Source organism: Dendrobates tinctorius, unplaced genomic scaffold (assembly GCF_039654945.1).
Source record: "Dendrobates tinctorius isolate UK_male_01 unplaced genomic scaffold, ASM3965494v1 ptg000184l, whole genome shotgun sequence".
Taxonomy (NCBI): Eukaryota; Metazoa; Chordata; class Amphibia; order Anura; family Dendrobatidae; genus Dendrobates; species Dendrobates tinctorius.
In genome coordinates this window covers 14,357,611-14,384,307 of record NW_027361851.1, presented here as the reverse complement: position 1 = coordinate 14,384,307, position 26,697 = coordinate 14,357,611, and the positions used below count along the sequence as shown (strand labels likewise).

Below are 26,697 nucleotides of genomic sequence, written 5' to 3'. Positions count from 1 at the left end.
GCCGTGGCAGATGCTACTGCAGCATCGGCCAAGGCTGGATTGTAATATTTCACCAAATTTTATTGGTGAAATATTACAAATCGCTCTGATGGGCTGTTAAAAGTGAAACAGCCAATCAGAGCGCTCGGAGCCACAGGGGGGCTAAGCCACCTCCCCCCGGGGTGAAGTACAAAGCCTCCTGTATCTGCGGGTCAGGTGACCTTTCAGTGACGCCATATAGGCCTCATGGATCGGATTGGCACCGACTTTCATGATGCCTACGTGGCGTCAAAGGTCGGGAAGGGCTTAAACGACTAAAGCTCTAGTGCCACCAAGTAGCAATGCTAAAAGTCAATGTCGAACCTTTAACGAGTCTTGTCACATGACTTGGGATAAAAGCCAAAACTAGAATCAAAATTTGCAGACACTGTTTCAGGGTGCTGCCCCTCGTCAGTGCAAAGTGTGAGATCTGGTTTGGATGTGCGAGAGGCATCTGACCGGGATCCTCGGGGTAACGTTTCTCCTTACGGAGAGTGACATGTCAAGCATGCCGAGATGAGGAGACTATTAAGCCACAATGCTACTCTGGGAAATATGCAAACAGTCTCTTCAGAGAGGAAGAGAACTAGAACTCTAGTGCCACCTATAGGAAGTAGTAATCCTAAAAGTCAGTTTTGACCCCTTAAAGAGCCTTGTCACATGACTTAGGAAAGGCCAAAACCAGAATCTTCCTATAGGTGGCACTAGAGTTCTAGTTCTCTACTTCTCTAAAGAGACAATTTGCATATTTCCTAGAGAAGCGTTGCAGCTAAAAGGAATGCTTGACATGTCACGCTCCGTAAAAAAACGTTACCCATTGATTACCACATAAGTGACAACGCTCAAAAATGTAAAATTTGGCCTGGTCAGGAAGGTGAAAACAGGCTTCGAGGTGAAGGGGTTAATGTCTTTAACTTTGCAGGTTCCTGTGAATTTTAGCTCTTTGCGATTCCAAAAAAAAATTGCCCAGCTCTATTTCACACATGTGGGCTGCAAGGACTTCCCCATAATCTCTGGCAGCCATCAAATAACAGCACATCAGGGGACTATCATAGAGACTATGAAAAATTGGGGCCAGCTAAAGAACGCCATTTTATGCTTGTACAGTGCAGGGATAGGAGGTTAGAGCTCACAGCTCTTTACACATTGGGATAGAAAAAGGCCTTGCCAGATTGTGGTGTACTACTTTCAGTGCTCAAGTAAACAGAAAATGGGAATGAATATCAACAAGCCATGCACATAATAACTTTAATTTTATTAATTACAATTATGTACACAAAAAGGGGTGTTTTCATGGGGGTGTTTTTAGGTCTTTTTCTCTTCTAAACTTTGTGAATTTAATTGTAATTAATAAAATTATACTTATTTAAGAGTATTGTTTGTTGATATTCAATTATCGTTAGAAAATTCCTTTTGGTGAGGTATTCATAGGCCCATAGTATCATTTTGGGAATTCCAATAAGGTGTATTATTTTTTGGCTACCGTATAAACTTAAGCATAAGTCTAGTTTTTCAACACTTTTTCTTTTATGCTGAAAAAGCTCCCCTCGGCTTAAAACTTGAGTGAGGGTCCCACAAGATGGAGAGGACGTGGCAGACAGCGGGTCAGAGGAGGCAGGTGCTGGCTGCTGCGGCAAACGCCTATGCTCGCTGCTAAAGAGAAATGAATATTTACTGCGCTGGCAGCGAATATTCATTTCTTTTTAATAGCGGACATATTAGTTGCAGCCACCGGATTCCTGCAGCTGCCAAGCGATCACACGTGCTTGCTAGTTAAGTGAATGAATGTTCACTGCCCTCCACTCCCATGGGCGTGGAGGGCAGTGAATATTAATTCCTTTAGTAGTGGGCATACCTGAAAGCCAGGCCACAGCAGGAAGCCAGTGGCTGCTGCTTCTGTGCCCGCTACTAAAGAGCAATGAATACTCACTGCTCTCCATGTACATAGTTCCGGCGTGGAGAGCAGCGAGTATTTCGGTAACTATCCTCTGCTTGTAAAGAGTGCATGACGTCACTGCCATATGCTGCTTACAAGCATAAATCAGCAGCTTGCATTGGAACAAGACGCTGCGAGGGAGAGCAAGAGGGTAAGTATAATGATTTTTTTTAATGCTTTAACTGATGGGGGCCATGCATACCAGAGATAGGGATAAAGATCCATGCATACCAGGGTAGGGTTGAGGAGGCTATGTACAACAGGATAGGGATGAGGGTGCCATGCACACCAGGATAGGGATGAGGGTGCCATCCACACCAAGATAGGGATGAGGGTGCCATCCACACCAAGATAGGGATGAGGGTGCCATCCACACCAAGATAGGGATGAGGGTGCCATCCACACCAAGATAGGGATGAGGGTGCCATCCACACCAAGATAGGGATGAGGGTGCCATCCACACCAAGATAGGGATGAGGGTGCCATCCACACCAAGATAGGGATGAGGGTGCCATCCACACCAAGATAGGGATGAGGGTGCCATCCACACCAAGATAGGGATGAGGGTGCCATCCACACCAAGATAGGGATGAGGGTGCCATCCACACCAAGATAGGGATGAGGGTGCCATCCACACCAAGATAGGGATGAGGGTGCCATCCACACCAAGATAGGGATGAGGGTGCCATCCACACCAAGATAGGGATGAGGGTGCCATCCACACCAAGATAGGGATGAGGGTGCCATCCACACCAAGATAGGGATGAGGGTGCCATCCACACCAAGATAGGGATGAGGGTGCCATCCACACCAAGATAGGGATGAGGGTGCCATCCACACCAAGATAGGGATGAGGGTGCCATCCACACCAAGATAGGGATGAGGGTGCCATCCACACCAAGATAGGGATGAGGGTGCCATCCACACCAAGATAGGGATGAGGGTGCCATCCACACCAAGATAGGGATGAGGGTGCCATCCACACCAAGATAGGGATGAGGGTGCCATCCACACCAAGATAGGGATGAGGGTGCCATCCACACCAAGATAGGGATGAGGGTGCCATCCACACCAAGATAGGGATGAGGGTGCCATCCACACCAAGATAGGGATGAGGGTGCCATCCACACCAAGATAGGGATGAGGGTGCCATCCACACCAAGATAGGGATGAGGGTGCCATCCACACCAAGATAGGGATGAGGGTGCCATCCACACCAAGATAGGGATGAGGGTGCCATCCACACCAAGATAGGGATGAGGGTGCCATCCACACCAAGATAGGGATGAGGGTGCCATCCACACCAAGATAGGGATGAGGGTGCCATCCACACCAAGATAGGGATGAGGGTGCCATCCACACCAAGATAGGGATGAGGGTGCCATCCACACCAAGATAGGGATGAGGGTGCCATCCACACCAAGATAGGGATGAGGGTGCCATCCACACCAAGATAGGGATGAGGGTGCCATCCACACCAGGATAGGAATGAGGGGGCCATGCACACCAGGATAGGAATGAGGGGGCCATGCACACCGGGATAGGGATGAGGGGGGCCAGGCATGCCACGATAGGGATGAGAGGGGCCACGCATGCCAGGATAGGGATGAAGGGGGGCCACGCATGCCAGGATAGGGATGAAGGGGGGCCACGCATGCCAGGATAGGGATGAAGGGGGCCACGTACGCATGCATAGGGATGAAGGGGGCCACGCACGCCAGGATAGGGATAAAGGGGACAATGAATACCAGGCTTATACTCGAGTCAGTACATTTTCATAGTTTTTTGTGGTAAAATTAAGTGTCGCTGCTTATATTCGGGTCGGCTTGTACGCAAGTATATACAGCAGTTTGGTATGGGCATTTGGGTGCAATATTGGTTACTAGAAAATGGGAGTGGTAGTCTCAGTCTGTGAATATTATTCCAAATATTTAAGTGATAGGGAAGTGATTAACCTGTAGAGTCAATAAATCTAAGAATTGATTGATGTGTAAGATACACAAATAACAGCACCTCCCTATCACTTAAAGGGGTTGTCCCACAAAGTACACTTTACTCAATAGATTTTAGATTAAAAAAAAAAAGTTTTCACAATTGGATGTGTTAAAAGAAAAAAATGAAATGTTCCTGTAGCGAGTCAATCTTCTAAATGTGAATGAGCCCCTGCCATGTTCTGTTTAAATGTCATACCTGACAATGCAGGGACGTGGTCCGAACATGCCAAAGATCCTGGGCAGGAGAGGAAGCAAAAGAGAGTATACAGATATGACAGCGTGGGATCGCAGATGCTGGTTTCTGTAAGGATAAAACACTCTCATGCCAGTTTAAAAATGTACCCTGGCCACCTTATATGGTCCTTAGACACGCCCGCCAGGTCACATGGCTATGACCTCATCACAGGTCCTTCACACTCTCAGTCTTTTACTGCCAGCGTTTTCAGACATACCCCTGGGTGGATTTGTAGGTAGCTCGTTCAGCCCGTCTCTCCAACTACGTGAAGACTTCCCTAAGACATTAACACGGAGCCTCAGCAGTATCACTGCTGATCAACACATACACAAGTCTTCATCTTAAGGCCACCCACCTTGAGATACATTACGATCATTCAGCATCCTACTCCTATCAGGACACTGGAAATGCTTATACGCCTGTCCTGGACAACCCACATAGCGCCCCCTAGCGGACACTACACCACAATACATTTCAGACTTCATTTCGCTACTAAACTAAAAATCCAGAAACCACGGCTTAAATGTCACAGAAAAAGGGCTTCCTGCCCCCCCAAAAATTGATATGTTACGACTACTAGATTACTTTTTCCGGAATGTGAAATAGCTATCGCTATTTTATTTAGCAAAGCTTCTTCTGTCTGCACTGCCTGTGTGTAAAGTTCCGCAAAGCAAGCACTTGCCCCTAAGTAGAGAGAATTTTTTTAACGTTTTTATTTTTATTTTAATTAAGTAACCTAAAAAGTATGATCGTGAAAAGTGTTATTAAATAGGCTGTTGGTTACCACCCTTTATAAGATGACCAACTGAAGAGCCCGGCGCTGCCTGGGCATAGTAGTAACTAACTACAGTTAGTTAGAACAAATAATAATGAGAGATATATATATATATATATATATATATATATATATATATATATATATATATATATACATACACACACACATATAACGCTGAGAGTAGAGCCTCACCCACTCCGCATTGCCACATTCATTATAATATCCCACATCATCCCGTCAGCCAGAGCTACCGGACTACTACCCCCAATATCCCACATCATCCCGTCAGCCAGAGCCACCGTACAATTACCCCCAATATTCCACATCATCCCATCAGCCAGAGCCACCGGACTACTACCCCTAATATACCACATCATCCCGTCAGCCAGAGCCACCAGACTGCTACTCCTAATATCCCACATCATCCAGTCAGCCAGAGCATCCGGAATACTACCCCTAATATTCCACATCATGCCGTCAGCCAGAGCCACCGGACTACTACCCCTAATATCCCACATCATCCCGTCAGAGCTGCCAGACTACTACCCCTAATATCCCACATCATCCCGTCAGAGCCGCCGGACTACTACCCCTAATATTATCCCACATCATCCCGTCAGCCAGAGCCACCGGATTACTACCCCTATTATCCCACATCATCCCATCAGCCAGAGCCACCGGACTACTATCCCACATTATCCTATTATCCAGAGCCACCGGACTACTACCCCTAATATCCCACATCATCCCATCAGCCTGGGGACAGAATCAGAGCGCTGAGTGGAACGTTCCTAACTTCCATACAGGGGATTCCTTTAAGAGAGGTCTGACGTCAGGACAAGAGCGCTGAGTGGATTTTCCCTGACTTCCATACCAATGATCCCTTTAATAGAAGCCTGGGGTGAGAATCAGAGCGCTGAAGGATTTACCCTAACTTCCATACCAGAGATCCCTTTAAGAGAGGCATGGGGTCAGTACCAAAGCACAGAGTGGATTTGCCCTCTTTCCGTACCGGCAATCCCTTTAAGTGGGGCCTGGGGTCAGAACCAGAGCGCTGAGTGGAATTGCCCTAACTTCCATACCAATGATCCCTTTAAGAGACAGTGGGGTCAGAACCACAGCGCTGAGTGGAACGGTCCCAATTCCATACCGTGGATCCCTTTAAGAGAGACCTGGGGTCAAAACCAAAGCCCTGGATGGATTTGACCTAACTTCCATACCAATATTCCCTTTAAGAGAGGCCTGGGGTCAGAATGAGAGCGCTGAGGGATTTGCCCTAACTTCCATACCGGAGATCCTTTTAAGAGGGAAGATGTGCCTATGGGATGGTGGATGTGTGATGGGTATATAGGCATGGGATGGGGTGATTTATTTCTGTCATGTCTTCTCTGCTCCTTACTGGGGGGCAGACAATGGCTGAGAGGTTATATTCCCGAGGATGCTAGATTTCTCCCACCTGGTCAGTGTCTGCTGAGGTGTTGTGGAGTGGGAAAACTGTTGCTCATAGCAACCAATCACAGCTCAGATTCTTTTAAACAGCTCTGTTGAAATGAAAGATGCTTCGTGATTGGTTAGTGATACACACATACATTCATTCAATTTTATATAGATAATCATCTGCTCACACTTGGCCAGATAGCCTTATTAATGTCCAGCCTGCGTAAGCAATAAAGAGATCACAATTGGTTCCATACACTAATAGAAAAACTCTGAGTGCTATACATAATTTCTTTCTGGGCAATTAGAATATTTGTAATATTGCGAACAAATAACATTTTGGGAGTAAACCGTGAGAGCCAGAAGACACAGGGCTAAAGTTGTTGTCTGGGATGTCATTTAATTTTACATTGGGCACCTCCGAGCATAAGTAGTAGGAAACAACCCCTATAATCACGTCCATTTGACTCACTTTTTCACTTAGATTGTTAGGGTAGCCACCTTCAGGAAGACTTTCTAGAGATGGCGGGGCATCTTGAAAATCCTGCAGCGTTAACTTCTTCTCTCTAAAATGAAAAGATTTAATAACAGTTGACTATTATATTTCAAACAATAAACATGACGGCCCACATTGAAATTCAAATGGGGTCAGAATACACATTCTTATTTCATTTTTCCTCTAAAATATTAAGCAAGTTATGCTAGAAGCTACAGGTCAAGCACAATAATTACATAAAGCTGCACAAATGTTATACCCTTAAATGTATCCCAAATATACTTTGGATAAAAAGGAATTGGAGGAAACCCACACAGGGAGAACACCGAGTCCACACAGACGCTGCCAATTTTGGATTTAAGGCTAAGGTCTAGGGCTGCAAGGCAGAAGTGCTAACCTCGGAGCCCCACAGAGCCACCCACATGAAACTTGGGAGAGTCTTGGAAAACAGATTTCCCCATTATGTGGCCTCTAGGAGTGACTGAGCGGCTATAAATTATACCACATTTTACAAGAATGCTGATTAAACAACTTTTCGTTTTTAAAAACAAAATGTTGCTTGCATATTAACATGCACAGCCAACATCGTACATGTGGGAAAATCCAGTGGGTCAGAATCTCCTATGGCAGAAATGGAGTAGAGGTAGTCACTTCCTCCCGAGAATTACAAATATAATGACACAGAGAGGGAGGAAAGGGCAGAGAAAGGTGATGAAAGTGTGTTTCCAAAAAGAAAGAAAAAAGATGACTAAAAAAAATAAGTTGGATAGGAGTGTTAGTCTTTGCCTCAGCATTATTAGTTTTAGAATACATGTCAGATTTTTTTCCTATAATAAAACGTTTTTTGCTACTGCTTTTTTTTTTTTATAAATTGACTTTACAGAACAGCTTAAATAACGTACATTGAATTGTAAGGTGCAAAAATTGCTAGGGAAAAAAAAAAAAACTGTGGTCAAATCCCCAGTAAGGATAATGTACACATTCATTGATAGATTAGGTTAATGTGTTGAGGCGGTAGGCCAGTCTGAATAAATGCGTTTTTAGGGCACACTTAAAATTGTAGGGATTGGGGTCTAATCGTATTGACCTGGGAAGTGCATTCCAAAGAATTAGTGCAGCACGTGTATAGTCTTGGAGATGGGATTGGGAGGTTCTGATTATTGAGGATGCTAACCTCAGGTCATGAGCAGAACGGAGGGCACGGGTAGGGTGGTAGACTGAGACGAGGGAGGAGATGTAGGGTGGTGCTGAGCCGTGGAGTGCTTTGTGGGTGAGGATAATAAGTTTGTACTGGATTCTGGAGTGGATGGGTAGCCAGTGTAATGACTGGCACAAGGTAGAGGCATCGGTGTAACGATTGGTGAGGAATATGATCCTGGCTGCAGCATTCAAGACAGATTGGAGGGGGGAGAGTTTGGTAAGAGGGAGACCGATTAATAGAGAGTTACAATAGTCCAGACGAGAAAGAATAAGAGAAACAGTAAGAGTTTTTGCAGAGTCAAAAGAAAGAAAAGGTCGAATTCTAGAAATGTTTTTGAGGTGCAGATAACAAGAGCGAGCCAGTGATGGAATGTGGGGGGGGGGCGAATGAAAGCTCGGAGTCAAGTATGACCCCAAGACAGCGGGCATGTTGCTGGGGACTAATAGTGGAACCACAACAGAAATGGCAATGTCGGGCATAGGTACATTAGTAGAGGGAGGAAACACAAGGAGTTCTGTCTTTGACAGGTTCAGTTTCAGATATAGTGAGGACATGATATTAGACATAGCGTTTAGACAATCGCTGGTGTTTTCTAGAAAGGCAGGCGTGATGTCAGGAGAAGAAGCGTATAATTGGGTGTCGTCAGCATAGAGATGGTACTGGAAACCAAATCTACTGATTGTACACTGCCCCTATCGGTCAAGCAAAGTGAAGAGGAGGGGGCCTAGGACTGATCCTTGAGGAACCCCAACAGTAAGTGGAAGATGTGGGGAGGAGGAGCCAGCAAAAGATACAGTAAAGGAGCGGTCAGAGAGATAGGAGGAAAACCAGGAGAGAACTGAGTCCTTGATGCCAATGGAGCGGAGCATAGTGAGGAGGAGCAGGTGATCCACAGTGTCGAATGCTTCAGAGAGATCCAAGAGAATTAGCATGGAGTAATGACCATTAGATTTAGCTGTTAGCAGATTACTGAAACTGCCCTCACTAAAGTCTCTAGAGCAGGGGTGGGCAATTAATTTTGTCATGGGGCCGCAATAGAAAATGGGATGGTGTCAGAGGGCCGGACTAATATAATTAACTCAGTTGTACCCAATACTATATATGTATATAATATACATATGCTATCTTTTCATAAACAAACAGTATGTTAAACAATGCAAAGATTTACAATACAATGAAAATATGGAGGACCTAATTACATTATCATCTGTGTACCACTCCTGTACTGCTCACAGGGGCTTTATTAGGCGCTGACCACTCTACCCAGAGTCCCAGACCCTGGCCTGACGTAAACACCCAGTCCAGACCCAAACACCCAATCCAGACCCAGTCTAAAGTAATTGATGCTAGCCTTACGTTACACCACAGTGTCACTGGTCTGCTTGCAGCAGTATAGATCACACCACGCCCGCACCTTTTAGCACAGAATTGGAAGCGGTGTGATGTATACTGCTGCAAGTAGACGCCACCAACGGCATCTACGCAGCCCTCTCAGACCACGCCCCCCTCCAGCCCCGACCAGTCAGCGCCGAAGGCAATGTTTCTGTGCCACACTCAGGAGGTCGGGGTCCGCTCCGCTCAGCGCCGCATCTGCCGGGACTTCTCTGCTTTCCTCATGAATGATTCATGAGGAAAGCAGGAACCAGAGAAGTCCCGGACCCCTCCGCGGGCCGGTGACAGGCAGTGGGCGGGCCGGATGCGGCCCGGGGGCTGCCCCTTGCCCAGGTCTGCTCTAGAGTGTAAAGAGCGGAAACAGGATTGGAGAGGGTCAAGAATAAAGTTATCAGAGAGATAGCGGATAAGACGGGAGTGAACCAGGCGTTCCAGGAATTTAGAGATGAAGGGAAGACTAGAGACAGGTCTATAGTTAGCGGCACAGTTTTGGTCGAGGGATGTTTTTTTTAAGTAGTGGATGTATGATGGCATGCTTAAATGAGGAGGGAAAGATACTAGAAGAAAGAGAGAAGTTAAATATTTGTCAGGTGGGCGGTGACAGCAGGGGAAAGGAACTGGAGGAGATGTGACGGAATTGGGTCACTGGTGCAAGTGGTTGGGCGAGAAGATGCAAGGAGTCTGCTTACTTCTTCTTCTGTGACTGGTTCAAAATCAGAGAGTGAACTAGATGCAGTGGGGGACGAAGGAAAATGCATGGTATGAGGTGATTGGGAGATAATTTCCTGTCGGATATGGTCAACTTTTTCTTTGAAGTAATTGGCCAGATCGTCAGCTCGAAGCTCCGTGGTTGGGGCCTGCACTCTTGGGTTGAGGAGGGAATGAAAAGTGTCAAAGAGACGTTTAGGGTTATTGAACAGTGAGGTGATGAGGGTGTTGAAATAGGTTTGTTTGGAGAAGTGAAGGGCAGTGTTGCATGTTCTAAGCATAAACTTATAATAGATGAAATTTTCATGTAATTTGGATTTTCTCCACAGACGTTCGGCGCACCTGGAGCACCGCTGCAGGAAACGTGTTTGCATGGTGTGCCATGGTTGTCGCCGTCTGTGTCGTGTTGTTCTATGTATGGGAGGTGCAGTTTCATCCACGGCACTTTGAAGTGTTTCATTGTAATGCTTCAGTGCGGAATCAGGACATGAGAGGGAGGAGATCGGGGCCAATGATGACTGCAAGTTCTTCATAAGTTTCTGGGTATTAATGTCCTGTATGTTTCTATAAGTATGGACAGTGGGGGTGACCTGAGCAGGATGGCAGTTCTTGATAGAGAATGAAAGAAGGTTGTATTCAGAGAGCGGGAGAGGGGAGTTTGCGAAATCATCCACTGCACATAGCCGAGAGGAGACCAAGTCGAGGAAGTTTTCGTCTTCATGCGTTGGAGAGTTAGTAAGCTGCGAAAGGCCGAACGAGGAGGTTAGCGATAAATGGCGAGTAGCAGATGGGGAGAGTGTTATGAATGGGTCACCGAGGAGGAGCGCGCAATAGGCTATGCCACCAGAACACCAGAGAGGTTGGTCGCTCAGCGGATTGCAGACCCCTTATCTTAACACCACAACTAGCAGTAGCCGTGGAGTGTTCCAACATTGCCCTAGACGCCTCATCACAGCCGGAGGACTAACTAAGCCTAAAGACAGAAAGGTGAAATATAAACTGCCCCGGAGCAGATCCCCAAAGGAATAGACAGCCCCCAAACATAGATTGTCGGTGAGACAAGATGAAGCACAAACACAGACAAAAAATAGACTGAGCAAATGATGGGGCCCACACTGACTAAATAGGACAGTACAGAAAAGGCACTGTCTGGAATCACACAAAAACTCTAATAAATCCAACACGACTGATGTACAAAAATACTGAGGTTTGAACTACCTTGCCCCCACTATATCAGCACTCAGGTGTGAACTGGTGGCTAGCAACCGGCTAATACAGCAGGGGACTGAGCAAACAAACACAAGATACAAAAATACAGGGCAGGAGCCAGCAGCCCCAGGGGGAGCAAGCTGACCCCTGACAGCAAGGCAAAAACAGTTGCAAAGGGTTTAGCAAGTTACACTTAGCTGAAAAAAATGCAGGATCAGGCAGCAGACAGAAATCCTTAGTAAGCAAAGAAAGAGCATCACCGGCAGTCACTGAGAGTAATCTGCTCGCTTATGCAGTCCCAGTCACTACCACCACTCCTCCAATTATCTTCTGCAGCTGTTGGGTTAACATCATGTTGACCAGCACCACTACCAGCAGTATCCACCAGAGGGATCCTTGCCTCAAAAGTCAGATCAAGAGAGCTCGCAACAGGAGAGGGGAAGAGCAATGGGGATGTTGATGAGGGTGGGGATGTCACAGGAGAGAAAATGTGGAAGCCAGGTGGCAGGTGGCAAAATGATCCAGGAATTGATGGGGGGGCCAGGAGGACGATACACCACTGCCACTCGCATGGACAAGGGGGTGTAGAGTCTGATGGCATGGACCTCAAAAGAAGGGAAGACAAGTGAGGGTACTTGAGGGATAACCTGAAAGTTACATTTTGGTGATAGGAGCAGACCAACGCCTCCACCTGCTCTATTGTCTGATCTTGGGGTATTGGAAAAGTGTAATCCCCCATATGAAAGAGTAGCAGCAGTGGTAATGTCTGACTACTGGATCCAGGTTTCAGTAAGAGCCAGAAGGTTAAGAGACTTCGAAAGGAAGAAGTCATGGATGAAGGAGAGTTTATTACACATAGCAAGAATTCCAAAAGGCACAATTAAGAGAGACAGAAGGCATGCAGGGAACATTAATAAGATTAGAGGGGTTTCTGAGTAGCAGTTAGGGGGTTTGACTTTCTATAACATGGGGGACCAGGGTTGGGAGCAATGTCGCGTGCGAGTAAGAGAAGGAGGATAGAAAGCGTGAGCAGATGGTTAAGTGATTTGTGAGAGCATCTCTGATGTTGAATGGTAGGACTAAATGGATTTGTGCAATTTAGCAATGTGAAAAAAGCGTGAATGCTATACATAGGAAAGGACTGAGGGGCCGATATGGATGAGTGTACAGAGTTAATGCCAAGGCGGTGGATGTGTATGAATGCAGCAGCCAGGATATAAATTATACAAATGCATATTGTATATATTTGTTGTAATCCAAATGTACAGGGAATAGATGTATATAAATGTCTTACCTGTCTCCTGCCCTGTCTAACTGCCATGTTATAACTGCCTCATACTTTGATCAAATGTACTTTGATTAAATGTACATAAATGCCCCCCCCTGCATAAATGCCTTCCTCAAGCTACGTCTGAATATATAGGAGGCTAATGCTTAGATGTGTTTTTTTTCTCTTCTCGTTAACAAAATCAAACTAAACTAGGACAGCAGGGCACAATAAATGTAGTCATCACATAAACCAGTGTCCAGGCCTACATGCATCATAAACTACTTTGAAAAGTTTCTTGACCTCACAACATAAGGGGACAAGCAGAGGAAGTTGAAAAAACTACCGTTTATACCAGATATAAGCTTGCATAAGTTGAAAAGACATACGTAGCATTCAGGATTAACTGCTTGCTGGGGTATGATGATGAAGGGCTGTGTGGAGAAGAGGGGCATGATGAGGGGCTGTGTGGAGAAGAGGGGCATGATGAGGGGCTGTGTGGAGAAGAGAATGATGAGGGGCTGTGTGGAGAAGAGGGGCATGATGATGAGGGGCTGTGTGGAAAAGGGGGTATGATGATGAGGTACTGCGTGGAGAAGGGGGTATGATGATGAGGGACTGTGTGGAAGGGGGTATGATGATGAGGGACTGTGTGGAGAAGGGGGTATGATGATGAGGGACTGTGTGGAGAAGGGGGTATGATGATGAGGGACTGTGTGGAGAAGGGGGTATGATGATGAGGGACTGTGTGGAGAAGGGGGTATGATGATGAGGGGCTGTGTGGAGAAGGGGGTAGTGAGAAAAAGCCTCTCAAAGTGAACTGTGGTGAACTCTCTGAGCTCAGCGCTGCACCGTGAGACTTTCTCACTGTGCTAGCGGGGATTTCACCTAGGTCACTGCAGTTCAGGGGCTCGGCTGGGAACGCAGTCTAAGTGAACGGTGGTAACCTCAATAATGTCACCGCTGCTCACTTAGTGGCTCTCAGCCTGGGCGGTCACATCTTAGCACCATCCAGATAGAAAACTATTTATCCCCAGATATGGATTACGGCAGAACAATGGGCAGGTGAGGGATATGCTTTTTTTTTTTATATTACAGGAGACGGTGGCTTCAATGGAATGGATGATGACGCGAATATGGATTTATTTAGAATAAATTAATGGAGTCTGTGTTATTCTTTCAATTAAAGGACTTTATTCTTGCTGTGTCTTTATTTACCATGTAACTTTAGGATTAATAATGATAGGCGTTTTATAGATGCCTCTCCATTACTAAGCTGTGGGCTTGATGTCACCAGACAATACAAAGGTGACATCAACCCCACAAATATGAACCCCACTTGCCACTGCTTCAGTGCAAGTGGGAAGAGACAAACAAAGCACCAGAATTGGTGCATTTAATAGATGCACCTTCTCTGGGCAGCTGTGGACTGCTGTTTTTAGGCTGGGGGGCCTATATCAATGGCCTCTTACCAGCCTGAGAATACCAGCCCCCAGCTGTCGGCTTTAGAAAGGCTAGTTGTCAAATATGAAGGGGGAACCCATGTCGCTTTTTCAAATTATTTAAATAATTTAAACAAACAGCGTGGGGACCCCTCTTTTCTTGATAACCAGCCTTGCTGATGCTGACAGCTGAGGGTTGCAGCCCCAGTTGTCAGTTTTGCCTGGCCGGTTATAAAAAATACAGGGGAACCCACACCATTTTTTTTTTCTAATTATTTAGAGTGTAGGTTGATTTATACTACCATCAGCCGCTCCTGCGCTCGCTGTTATTAGCGGCCATAGGCGTAGGCTGATGGAAGCAGTGGTCCCACTAGCAGACGCCAGTGACCAGAGGTAAACTTTATACCTCCAATGACGGCTGTGGGCTCATGCTGTCATTTGACAGCGTGGGAACCATTGCTGTTTGGCCGGCAGTAAAGATTTCACAGCCGGTCAGAAGCGGTGTTTGCCACTCTGTCAAGCACATGACAGCGTGACAAACACTGGATGTTTGGGCCCCCCATTTAAGTGAATGGGGTCCGGGTACTGTTCTGGTACCCAAACTTTTTTTTTTTTGTAACTGCTCGACCAGACCCAAACATCGAGGGGTCTGCCCATCTCAAATCCTGTGTCTGGTGTGTGCTAGGTCATGTGTCTAGCGTGTGACTGGTGTGTATGTGGCACATGTCTAGTTAATACAATCTTTCTGTGCTAATAGAATATCATTGATCTCGGCAGCACACATTTGTTTACACAAAATTATCTGCTGCCAAAACGGATGTTTTTAAATCAAGCATAAAAATCATTGCACCCAACAAATGAGCGTTTTGCTGATTTGTCAGGTGACTGTTTGGATAGGTATATAGTTGGAAAAATCCCAGATTATCAGCTTGAATAGATGGATGGTAAGGGAATATTCTGCAGCTAGAACCCCTTAAGCATGGTGTGCCCAAACTATACCAGTCCGACGCGGTGTATAACCCTACCCACACCACTGATTGGCAGTTTTCAGTTGTAGGGGCGGGGTGGGTTGCATTTAGCAGCAGGACTAGGAGGCACTTGACAGCTAGTCCAGTAGTGATAATTTCCTGCTGATAAAACACTGATTTTATTGAACCAACAGCAAACAGCCTAGTAATTGACATCCCTGCAATCAGGTTGAGAGATTTTCTTCAAAGAGAACATTTGTACCATTACTCGGAAATATAACTTTGGAAAAAAAGAGACACAGAAAAAACGACAAACTGTTCCGGAATTAGTGGAGCAGCACCGATTGGAGGAGGTATACAGTCTAAATGTTATGACTGCACATAATGACAACGGAAAGGATTCTCAGCACTACTCACATGCCCTGCAGTGAAGGGTTGTGACCAGAGAGTCGAGCAGGATCTGAAGAAAGTGATCTTTGGTACTTTAACTCTTTGTAGCTCTTCACAATCTGCAGATTATGAACAAACATTTTGAAAATTTACACTGTAGCACATTTATGCTACACATTAATGCATACACATTTTTAACACATTTAAGGGTTTTTGAAGAGGTTTGCCCTTACTTTGTACTTTACAGCTTACCAATCTGGCTTGATTAATTTTACTCTTAAAATGACTTTTTAGCTGAGAGCTCAAAACAATGTCAGTAACCAGTGCGGATGATTATCTGCGAATAGTCTTCCTCACCTTTACGCTGTTTGATTATTAGGTCAGCTCTGTTAGGGTAGAGTTGTGATCTGTGACTACAAGTCAGTCTACTGTGCCATCAGGGAGACTGCAATAGTCAGCAATGGGAAGTCATTACAGCAAAAATTCGGTAGATTTACTGTACATTTATAAGAGGTCCTCATGTCAAAAGACATGGTGACATAGCTGTGCTAACCGCCATCATCACCTGCAGCCAATCATTAATAGGTAACCGAGGCCCAATCACAGCGATCAGATGCCAAAAACCCATTGATTGGTCAGTTAATGCTAACCAGGTCACTGAGAGGAAAGTTTAGTTTGTCTACATGCTATAGCTTTAGATTATCCTACATGCCAAGCCTCAATTTTTCAGTGAGTTGATCAAAGTGGATATTAGTTGTGTTGAGTTACAATTTAAAGCATTACTGGACGGTAAAAAAAATATGTTTGATAATACCTTGTCCTTGTACTGATCAGTGAACTCCCAGGCAATGTTTCCCTAATAGTCTATACTCAACACTATCTGTTCCTAGATTCTGTTTGAAGTAAAACCTTAAAAGGATTTTTCCATTTTCAGAGAACCCCTTTCCCCGGCCGCCTTACTCACCCTCCAGCATTGAGTCTCCGTTCCGGCCCCAGTATCGGCAGAGTTGACATGTCTATAACGCTGCAGACAATCAGCAGGTTCAATAGCTCATGCAGTCTATACGAGCAGAGCCACCGACTGGATGCAATACTATCGACACGATGTGCGAGCTGCAGACAATCACAGAAATCGTGGTGGAAACTTAGCACTGGACCTGGGGAGGTGGAGTCAAGAAAACTATACCTGGGGACAGGAGTTTAGCGTATCTGAAAACAGAACACTCCTCAAACTATTTAGCTGTCTATTAAATCTGAATTATAAAATAGGGATTTCTTTGGAAACCGTTTGTAGTAGTAACATTAGATTTATTATTTTCACAGTTTGGTTTCGTTTAAGGGAAGCGGTCAGTTCTGACACCACTACTGAGCTGCAGATAGAAGGTTATTCATCTAATTTAAACAGCGCCAATATATAATAATAAAAATGTTATTTCTAGAGCGCCAACATATTCCGCCGCACTTTACATTTCAGAGGGGACTTGTACAGACGATAGACATTACAGCATAACAATAATCACATAACAGATATCAAGAGGAATGAGGGCCCTGCTCGCACGCTTACAATCTATGCCACAGCACTTTATTGTCTGTACATGTCCTGGCTCAATTGTAAAGCAATTACAAAGTAACACAGAGTTCAACAGTTACAGGAGGAATGAGGGCCCTGCTCCAAGCTACAATCTATAATAACCAACTACTGTATTGAAAGTCTGGCTACCAGAAAGTAAGGAACTTTACATCTCCTGACAGCCTCTGGCTGGTGTACAATACTGACAAAATACTGAAACATGGCTGACTACTGTACTCGCTCATAAAACAAGAGCACCACTCTGAAGTCCAGCTGAGGAGACCACTCCAGCAGGGTGCCCATCTTTGTGTTGTACCCCACCGTGCCATGAATCACAGAGTATACAGCTTTCCGGAATCACCATCTTTATGTATAACTAGATTGTGGCCCGATTCTAACGCATTGGGTATTCTAGAATATGGCCAGCGGGAGACCGACGTTCAAAAGATGGTCCAGGACGATCCACCACGATCGGCGATCTCACAGCGGGGGCCTGGTCGCTGCTGCGTGTCACATTTCGGCCAAGAACCCACGTTGCAGAAATGCTGCGGGAATTTAAGCAGCATTTCCGCAACTCCCACCGTGGGAAAAACGCATGCGAATTCGCATGCGTTTTCCCGCAGAAAACATGCGTTTTTCACACGACTTTCGCATGCGGAATCAATCGCATTCCAAGCGATTTGAAGCATCACTTGCAATGTGAGTGACAGGTTGGTCACACTTGTCAAGCATAGTGTTTGACAATTGTGATCAACTTTTTACTATTGATGTTGCCAATGCAGCATCAATAGTAAAAGATAGAATGTAAAAATATTAAAAAAAAAAAAAAAAAAAAAAAAAAGAAGGTTATTCTCACCTTCTGATGGCCCCCGATCTCCTCTCCATGCTCCCGGCATCTTCCGGTCCCAGTAATGCTTAGCACAAAGGACTGGAGATGACATCACGGTCTTTCGCGCAAAGCATTTCTGGGACCGGAAGATGTCGGGCGCGTGGTGAAAGGAGGGAAAGAGTCCGGGGGCCGTCGTAAGGTGAGTATATCACTTTTTTATTTTAATTCTATTTTTTACAGGTTTATGGTACCCAGGGTCCGGAGGAGAGACTCCTCTCCTCCGGACCCTGAGTACCATCCGCACATTGAGCGCTGCGCCGGTCATCTCCCGGCTGCATCGCCGCTGACCTCTGTGCGGCAGGAGATGAACTGCGGCAACCGTCGGGAGATCAGCGGCTAGCGTCGCAGTTCTCCCGACGGTAGCGGTGGCATGCGTTGTTCGAATTCCGCACGCCACAGACAGAATTAGACGATTATATAGTAGATGGGCGAGCTATCATGTCAGAATAATAAGTGAATGGCTATGACAGCATTGGTTTAATGGGAGCTGACAGAAAAGCTGCTGGTTGGCAAGAAACGTTTCACAGACGAACAAGGACTTTTTGTTGAGGGACAAGTTGTAGTTTTGAATGATGTCCTTCATTTTACTTTTTTCACAATATTCCATTTACCAATCAAGTTCAGTTTATGTTTTTATATACTGGACTGTTATGAACATGGTAATAACACGTTTAGTTGTTTGTTTGTTTTTTTTGCTTTATTCATTTTTTAAATGGGGGAAATAGTGGACAACTCAAATGTTATTTGTTTTATTTAGGCTTTTATTTTTTTATTTTAAAAGAGCAGCGAGCCACCTATCACAGTTAGAGGTAGATGATGGCTGAGCAGCACAGCCGTCATCTGGTGGCTAAAAACACAGGAAAAGCTTCTGCGCTTGGTTCAAATAGTAATAGGTCCGTAATAGTACGTCATATGTTAGGAACGGGTTAGTATAGAGCTTCTTTTGGTATAATGCCTACAAATATAATCTATCAAACAGTTGAAATTCCAGGCTATATACACAACTGCGAGAACTAAATCAGGCTGTTTGAAACACTAGCAGATTCAGGAATTAACCCCTTCCCAACATGTGCCGTGAATGTACAGCACTGTGGGAGGTGCATTCCTACCAACTGCCGTACATTTACTGCTTCATGATCGTGCAGGTTCACACTGAGCGCTGGAATGATCAAATGCGGGCGTCAGCCCTATACGAGAGCTGACACCCTACAGCAATGCACACGATTGGTGGTAGCACCGATCATGGGCGTTTAACCCCTCTGATTCCGCTGTTAATACTGTCAGCAACATCGATAGGAATCGCAGAGGAAGGGAGCGCCCTCTCTGCTCCATTCGGCACTACACAATCAGAAAAGTCTCCATGGTGACCCAGGTCGGTAGGGGTCATCCAGGGACACTGGCCTTTAAGCTCCTCCTCAGAGCAGGAACTGACACCTCCTCCCTGCCTGCAATGCACAGGTCTAATGCCCTGCAATACAAAAGCATTACAGAGTATTAGATCAGCAATCAAGACAAGGAAAGTTTCATCTTATCCAGCAAAAAAAACAAGCTGCCACACAGCTCTGTCAGCAGAATAATAAAAAGTTCTAGCTCTCAGAATAAAGTGATGAAAAAATATTTTTTCTATTAAATAGATTTTAGGTTGTAAAAGCGCCAAAAAACAAAACAAATACATAAATGTGGTACTGCTGTAAATCGTACTGACCAGAAAAATAAGCTGCCTTATCAATTTTACCACCTGATTTAAAAAAAACCCGAATTGCTTGTTCTTATTCATTTTGTCTCCCAAAAATCAGAACAGAAAGCAATCAAAAAATGTCATGTGCCCAAAAAAATGGTACCAATAAAAACGTCAACTCGTCCTGCAAGAAGCTAGCCCTCACATGACTGTCATCTGAAACGTGGAAAAATTATAACTATCTAAATATGGGGATGCAAAAGAGTCTAAGTGTGTGACAGCAGCCAAATATAAAAAAAAGAATATAAATCAGGTATTGCTGTAATCGCATCGACACCAAGAATAAGGTCGCCTAATCACTTCTACCGCATAATGAAAGGCATTAAAAAAAAAAAAAAAAAAAAAAAAAAAAAATTCTTCACCTTCTGTTGATTTGTTCATCCTGCCTCCCAAAGTTCGCAGTATGGCTTGGCTCCTATTTACCCTGCTGAGTGCTTCCACCAGGGTTTCCGTGTAAATCTTTGAAATACACGATTCAAGCGGAACCCCTGTGGAAGATCCCTTATAATGAAGCAGATGGAGGCACTGTGGACGCTGTTTGACTTGTGATCAGGCAGTGTCCTTTTTAGCGTGGGCCGTCACAGAAGGACACCACTGAACAGAGGCAAGATGGAATCCAGAGTAATTCTGCATTATAGCAAGTGTCTTCCTCCGGGGTTTCATCTGAATCACGTCAATCGGAGATTTAGATGGAAACCCCAAAGTAAGTGCTCAGGGTAGAGCGCCGGATAAATGTGATCCCAAATGTTATGTAAAATGTTCCCAATAAAAGCTACAACTCAATCCACATAAAAAGCAAGTCTCCAGTCAGGTCCAGGCTCCAACTGGCCCAGTGGGGAATCAGTGAATTGCCTGGTGGACCCCACCCCCAAATCTGTACAGGAGCTGCGCACATTAGTTTTAGCAATGGTTGGGACTGAGTATCATCCCTTATCACTTCATCTTGCTGCTTACTAGGGAGCTGAGGGCTCCAGCAACAGCCAATCAGGGCCCCTTCTCCCATGATGGACAGAACAGAGCACCAACAGCTGTGGTTGATGCCAGGAGAACAGTCAATCAAAAGAGGGGCAGACCCTGTTCAAAGAAGGGTCAGGAGAAATAAAACAAGAACAAAGAGAATACAGTGCAGGGAGCGGGTGAAGGAGTAGAAAGGAATGAGCAGAGTAAACAAGGAACAGACAGCAGAACAAACTGAAAAAGCAGAGAGAACAGGAACTGAATAACAAAGCCAGGAGATGCTACAGGTAGTGCAGCATGAAAGCGGGAACCAAATGCTGTCATCTTTCCCAATACTACAAATGTCTACATGTAACATTACAGAAACCCCCTCTCCATGTGTCACCACTATGTGTACTACCCCTGTACTGTGACATCACTGTGTGTCTACTACCCCTGTACTGTGACATCACTGTGTCTACTACCCCTGTACTGTGACATCACTGTGTCTACTACCCCTGTACTGTGACATCACTGTGTCTACTACCCCTGTACTGTGACATCACTGTGTCTACTACCCCTGTACTGTGACATCACTGTGTCTACTACCCCTGTACTGTGACATCACTGTGTCTACTACCCCTGTACTGTGACATCACTGTGTCTACTACCCCTGTACTGTGACATCACTGTGTCTACTACCCCTGTACTGTGACATCACTGTGTCTACTACCCCTGTACTGTGACATCACTGTGTCTACTAACCCTGTACTGTGACATCACTGTGTCTACTAACCCTGTACTGTGACATCACTGTGTCTACTACCACTATACAGTGACATCACTGTGTCTACTACCACTATACAGTGACATCACTATTTCTATAAATCCCTTAATTGTGACATCACTATGTTCAATATCCTTGCAGGGGTTTTATTTGTTTGTCTATATTACAGAACTGCAAGAAACTTTCTGTATAGCACCGTGTACTGAGATTACTGGGAGATACTTTGTATCTGGAAGCCTTCAAAACCTGATGGTCAATGCTTAGGTGCCGCTACCAATGGCCAGCCCTTAGGTGTGAGGCACCGCTACCGATGGACAGCCCTTAGGGGTGATGCACCGCTATCAATGGCCAGCCCTTAGGAGTCAGGCACTGTTACTTTGGCTGCGGCTGGTTTGTACATTTCTTAATGATTCTTGAAGGTATCACAACGATGTTCTATACACATTGATGGTACAACGCTGTAATAGCTGCAGGAGCTGCTGTATAGTCGGCCAATAGATGGCTCCTCTAAATGATAAGCCATCAACTTGTGAAGGTTGGTTAACCCTTTTAAATGTATGACACGATGTGCGAATATAGCGTGTATGACACAGGGGTTGGGAGCTGTCATGTGTGACATTGTGGAGGGCGTTGGGTATATGACACAGCAGATACTGTATTAAGGACCTCTTTGCATTTTCCTTGCAGTGTCTAGTTCGGTATTAATACTGGGAATTGTATTAAAAGGGATTGTCTGATAAACTACATTTATCACCTACCCACAGTAAAGCTGCTGAGACCCATCATAAATATACCATCACTGGGGGTCTGGCTGCAGAGACAACCCATTGATCCAAATAGTGCTGGTACAAAAGTTCCACCACAATAGAAACTGTACAGCAGTGCTCGTCCATACTCACTACCACTCTAGTAACACTGGAGACTTTGGGAACCCCATTCTTCGAATCAGTGGAAGTGGAGATCTACGTGTTCAGACCCTCAATGATCATACATTTGTCACTTATCCTGTGGATAGATAATATATGTAGTTTATGGGACAACCCCTTTAATGGAGCAGAAGGAAATAAGATGGATGTGCATGTACCACAAAGGTGAGATGACTTTGCACTAAGGATGAGCGAACATGCTCGGTGATACTCTGATATCACTCAAGTATCTGGGTGCTTGGATACGCTCAGCACACATTAGCCAGTGCTCAAATTTGAAGCTAGAATTCCCGCCTCACATGTTTGGCTTCTTAAGCCGGGGCTACCACCCCCGGGAGATTAGATTGTCCTTTGGTTCCCCACTTCTTATGCGAATGCAGGCGATGGTGCAGGTGACACATGGGTATGTCTCCCATTTCTAGATGTCGAAGGGCTCCGGCATTACCCGAAGCCATGTAACTTACAGTCCAGGTACCTGGAAATCATGATCCAGGAAATAGGTGGAGGCAGACCCCACCAGTCTCCCGAGGAAGGAGTAGAAGCGGACAGTTGAAGGGGATTACTGTATTACTCTCCTTATAATTTTTTCCTGGTTTTGCACTTTGTTGAAAGCCTTTATGAGTGTAGGAGTACATCAACTGCATAAAAAAGGGGGAGAAGCCAGTGCTGCTTATGGTCAGAGCGCAATACATAAAGTGCATATGCACATATTGATTTCTAACTGTATTTCAAAATGAGACATTTAGCAAAAAATTGATCAATTATTTGAGCCATCCCGCCATGCCAAGACATTCTCATATGGGGCAGTCCTATTCTACGTTTTTTTTATATTCGCTGTGCCATTACGGCCTCCGAAATGTATTAAAAGCAAGACCATAGTAAATGCAAACTGTACCTGAAGCGTTTCTGAATCACTCCCATGAAGCCAGAAAAGGCGAGCGCAGATAAAGATTGACCAGGTCCGGACATAGACATTTCAGGTCTAACCTCCACACTGCCTGGCCAGCACCATAGATGAAAGGTGATACAGGCCCAGACACAGGTGCACAATCCAGCAGAGCCTGGGGCAGGGCAGGGCACCTGTGTCTGGGCCAGTGTCACCCTTCATCTGTGGTTGCTGGTCAGGCAAGTGTGGAGGTTAAACCTGAAATGTCTATGTCCAGACCTGTTTGGCCTTTATCTGCGCTTGCCTTTTCTGGCTCCATAGGAGTGATTCAAAAACGCTTCAGGTACAGTTTGCATTCAATATGGTCTTGCTTTTAATACATTTAGGAGGCCGCAATGGCACAGCGAATATAAAAAAACGTAGAGTAGGACCGCCCCATATGAGAATGCCTTGGCGTGGCGGCTCAAATGATTGATCAATTTTTTTTCTAAATGTCTCATTTTGAAATACAGTTAGAAATTAATATGTGCATATGCACTTTATGTATTGCGTTCTGACCACAAGCAGCGCTGGCTTCTCCCTTTTTTTACACATCAACTACACTTTCAAAATATTTACATACAAAAAAATTTCTGAATTGAATTGGTCATCCATACAGTATTTCCTGCTTTGTTTTACATTATGGAGGAGTCTAAAACTAAAGAAAAAAATGTTCAAAAATGTTTCCTGGATTCAATTAATCATCCACACAGCTGAACATTTTTTGTGTAAAATTACAGTGGTTTAAAAAATTTTAAAAACACCTTGGCCTTTTATAGTTCACAAAATATTTGTTACAAAAATTGACTATTGTCATATATACTGTAGAACCTGCCAGGTGTGAAATTTTGTTGGTTTGAAATAAAATCCAAAATTGGCCTGCTACAGGAGTATAAATTTGGTCCCTCGGTACTCGGTCCACAGCCACCACTATTAATCCCGGTGTGGTGTCCCCACTTTGTACCAGCATGTGTCCAGGAACATCACCCGTGCCTTCACCAACGCCGTTACTGGGATTTTCCTCTTAACGACTTACACATGGACAAGCGCTTGTGGCCAGGGACAATACATTTTCTCGACGGCACACTGGGTGAACATTGTGAAGGCTGGGAAAAAGTCCCACCTTGGCACGGGACATGTGCTACAGACGCAAAGGATTGATGACCCTACTTGTATCAATGTTTTCTCCACCTTTTACACCAGTTCCGGCACCCCCTCCTACTCATCCACCAACTCCGATGTTGTATCTCAGAGCACGTTGTCTGCATCAGCTTGAAGCTCTGCAGCACTGCCTCAGCAAAGCGGCAACAGGCTCTGCTGAAGCCAATTTGTCTTGGGAGACAAATCACACATTGCACCAGAGTTACTGAAAGGAATAACAGATCAGTCAGATCTGTCGCGCTCGTCACTGAATCTCCAGTCATGCATGGTCGTGTGTGATAATGACCATAACGTGGTGGTCACGGTGAAGCTTGGCAAGCATACACATGTACCATGCTTGGCCCACATATTCAACGTGGTAGTTCAGCGGTTTCTGAAAACCTACTCAGATTTGAAAGAGCTTCTGATCAAGGCAGCCATTTCCACAAGTCAGCTACCACTGCTCTAGCAGTGCATGCAAATACCAGATAACTGACTGGTGTGCGACCTCACCACGTGCTGGAACTCTACAGTGCATGTGCTGGCAAGGCTTTGTGAGAAGCAGAGGACAGTTAAGGAATTAAGAATACCAGCTCCAACACACCCGTCAGTATTCTGGCCACCTCCACACAACAAATAAAGAGTAGAGATGGATGTCTGACATTTGTGCAGTTATCCATGACTTTATGGACTCCACAAAGATGGTGAGCGGCGATGACGCCATAATCAGTGCAACGTTGCCATTTCTGTGCCCACTTCAACAGTCGCTTATCACAAACCTGAAGCTTTGCATACGTATCAAGTGGAGATGGATGAAGGCATGAGAAAGGGAGATACTACTCTGCCCAGCCTCATCTCATCTGCTCCATGAAGTGGTTCCTTTTGAAGTTCAATAAAAATAGTTACACTTTTTCTCAAAATGCAAGAGGTCTTCATAGCACAGTTTTGAACATTTTACTGTACCATAAAAACTAAAAAGCTAGTCCACTGACGGTTTGAGTACATTTTCCTCAGAAGTAAAAGTATTTTTTTTTAGAAGTAATAAAATGAATGAGTTACCTTAGCATGGAGTTGGTTAAGTAAGGCAAGTTCCTTATTCAAGAGGGTCTTTTGTTCCTCCAATCCAACAACTAATATTAAAAAAAAAAAAAAAGTTTATCAAATTAGTACATTTATAAATGCTTTGCACTAACAAAATTAACACAAATGTGTATATATAGTTATGTGTGAAATACTAGCATTGTCTGCAAGTCAACTAAAATCTGACACATGCGAAAAAGACACACTGGTAAGTGTAACCAAATATTTATCTAGAAGGCCAACCATCTTATGAGGGGAGATTCCAACTTTTTCCCAAAATGCACCATACTAATACTACTCTGAGGTAGGTGCATTCCCGCAAATAAACAGTACAAGTACGGCGGCATGATCGCGCGGCCTCACACTGAGTGCCAGCTGCATGTGACAGCTGACACCCCGAAGTAATGCCCACGATCATGGGCATTTACTCCTCTGATGTCGCTGTCAGTAGTGACAGCAGCATATAGAAGCATCGCACAGGAAAGGGGCTCCCTGCACGCTTCCATCAGAACAATGTGATGTGATCGCGTTGGCCTGATGGTCTCCATGGAGACCCCCGGCACCAAGATGGCCACGAGGTCCTACCGAGACCTGCAGGGAGGTGGCTTGTGAGCATCTGCTGAAAGCATGCCTCCTTCACTGCCTGTCAGATCGCTGATTTGACATTATATAGTGATGTCCCATCCTGGGACAATGTAAAAAAGTATTAAAAAAAAAAAAAAAAAAAACCCACACAAGGATTTTTGTGATACTCACCATAAAATCCTTTTCTCCGAGACGCTCATTGTGGGACACAGGACTGTGGGTGTATGCTACTGCCGCCAGGAGGCTGACACTAAGTGAATGAAAAAAAGGTTAGCTCCTCCTCCGCAGTATAAACCCTCGCCCCAATTGCAGGCGAAACCAGTTTGGTGCAAAAGCAGTAGGAGATAAAAAAAGAAGACAAAATCAACCTTAATGCATGTAACAACATGTCTACAAAACCCACTTACTATCAAAAATACATAATACATATTAGCCAATTGGTTCTATTTTTTTTTTTTTTTACTAACAGGGTGGGTGCTGTGTCCCCCAATGAGCGTCTCGGAGAAAAGGATTTTATGGCGAGTATCACAAAAATCCCTGTTTAGACTTCGCCTCATTGGGGGACACAGGACTTTGGGACGTCCTAAAGCAGTCCCTGGGTGGGAAGTGGACTCCCCGGTCTAGGCTATGCGCACCTCCTGTCTAAAAGG

The 26,697-nt window shown here is 44.9% G+C and overlaps 1 protein-coding gene across 3 annotated transcripts in view; it reads right to left on the bottom strand.

Moving 5' to 3' along the window:
• Nucleotides 1-26,697, bottom strand: part of LOC141055135 (C-Jun-amino-terminal kinase-interacting protein 4-like) — a 315,480-nt gene that overhangs the window by 201,833 nt on the left and 86,950 nt on the right. For all 3 annotated transcript variants that reach the window (XM_073552116.1, XM_073552115.1, XM_073552117.1), the window contains exons 3-5: nucleotides 25,442-25,512; nucleotides 15,499-15,590; nucleotides 6,871-6,964 (exon numbers count right to left, since the gene is read on the bottom strand). In XM_073552116.1, the coding sequence (XP_073408217.1) occupies nucleotides 6,871-6,964; nucleotides 15,499-15,590; nucleotides 25,442-25,512 (257 nt within the window). The remainder of the gene's footprint in view (nucleotides 1-6,870; nucleotides 6,965-15,498; nucleotides 15,591-25,441; nucleotides 25,513-26,697) is intronic.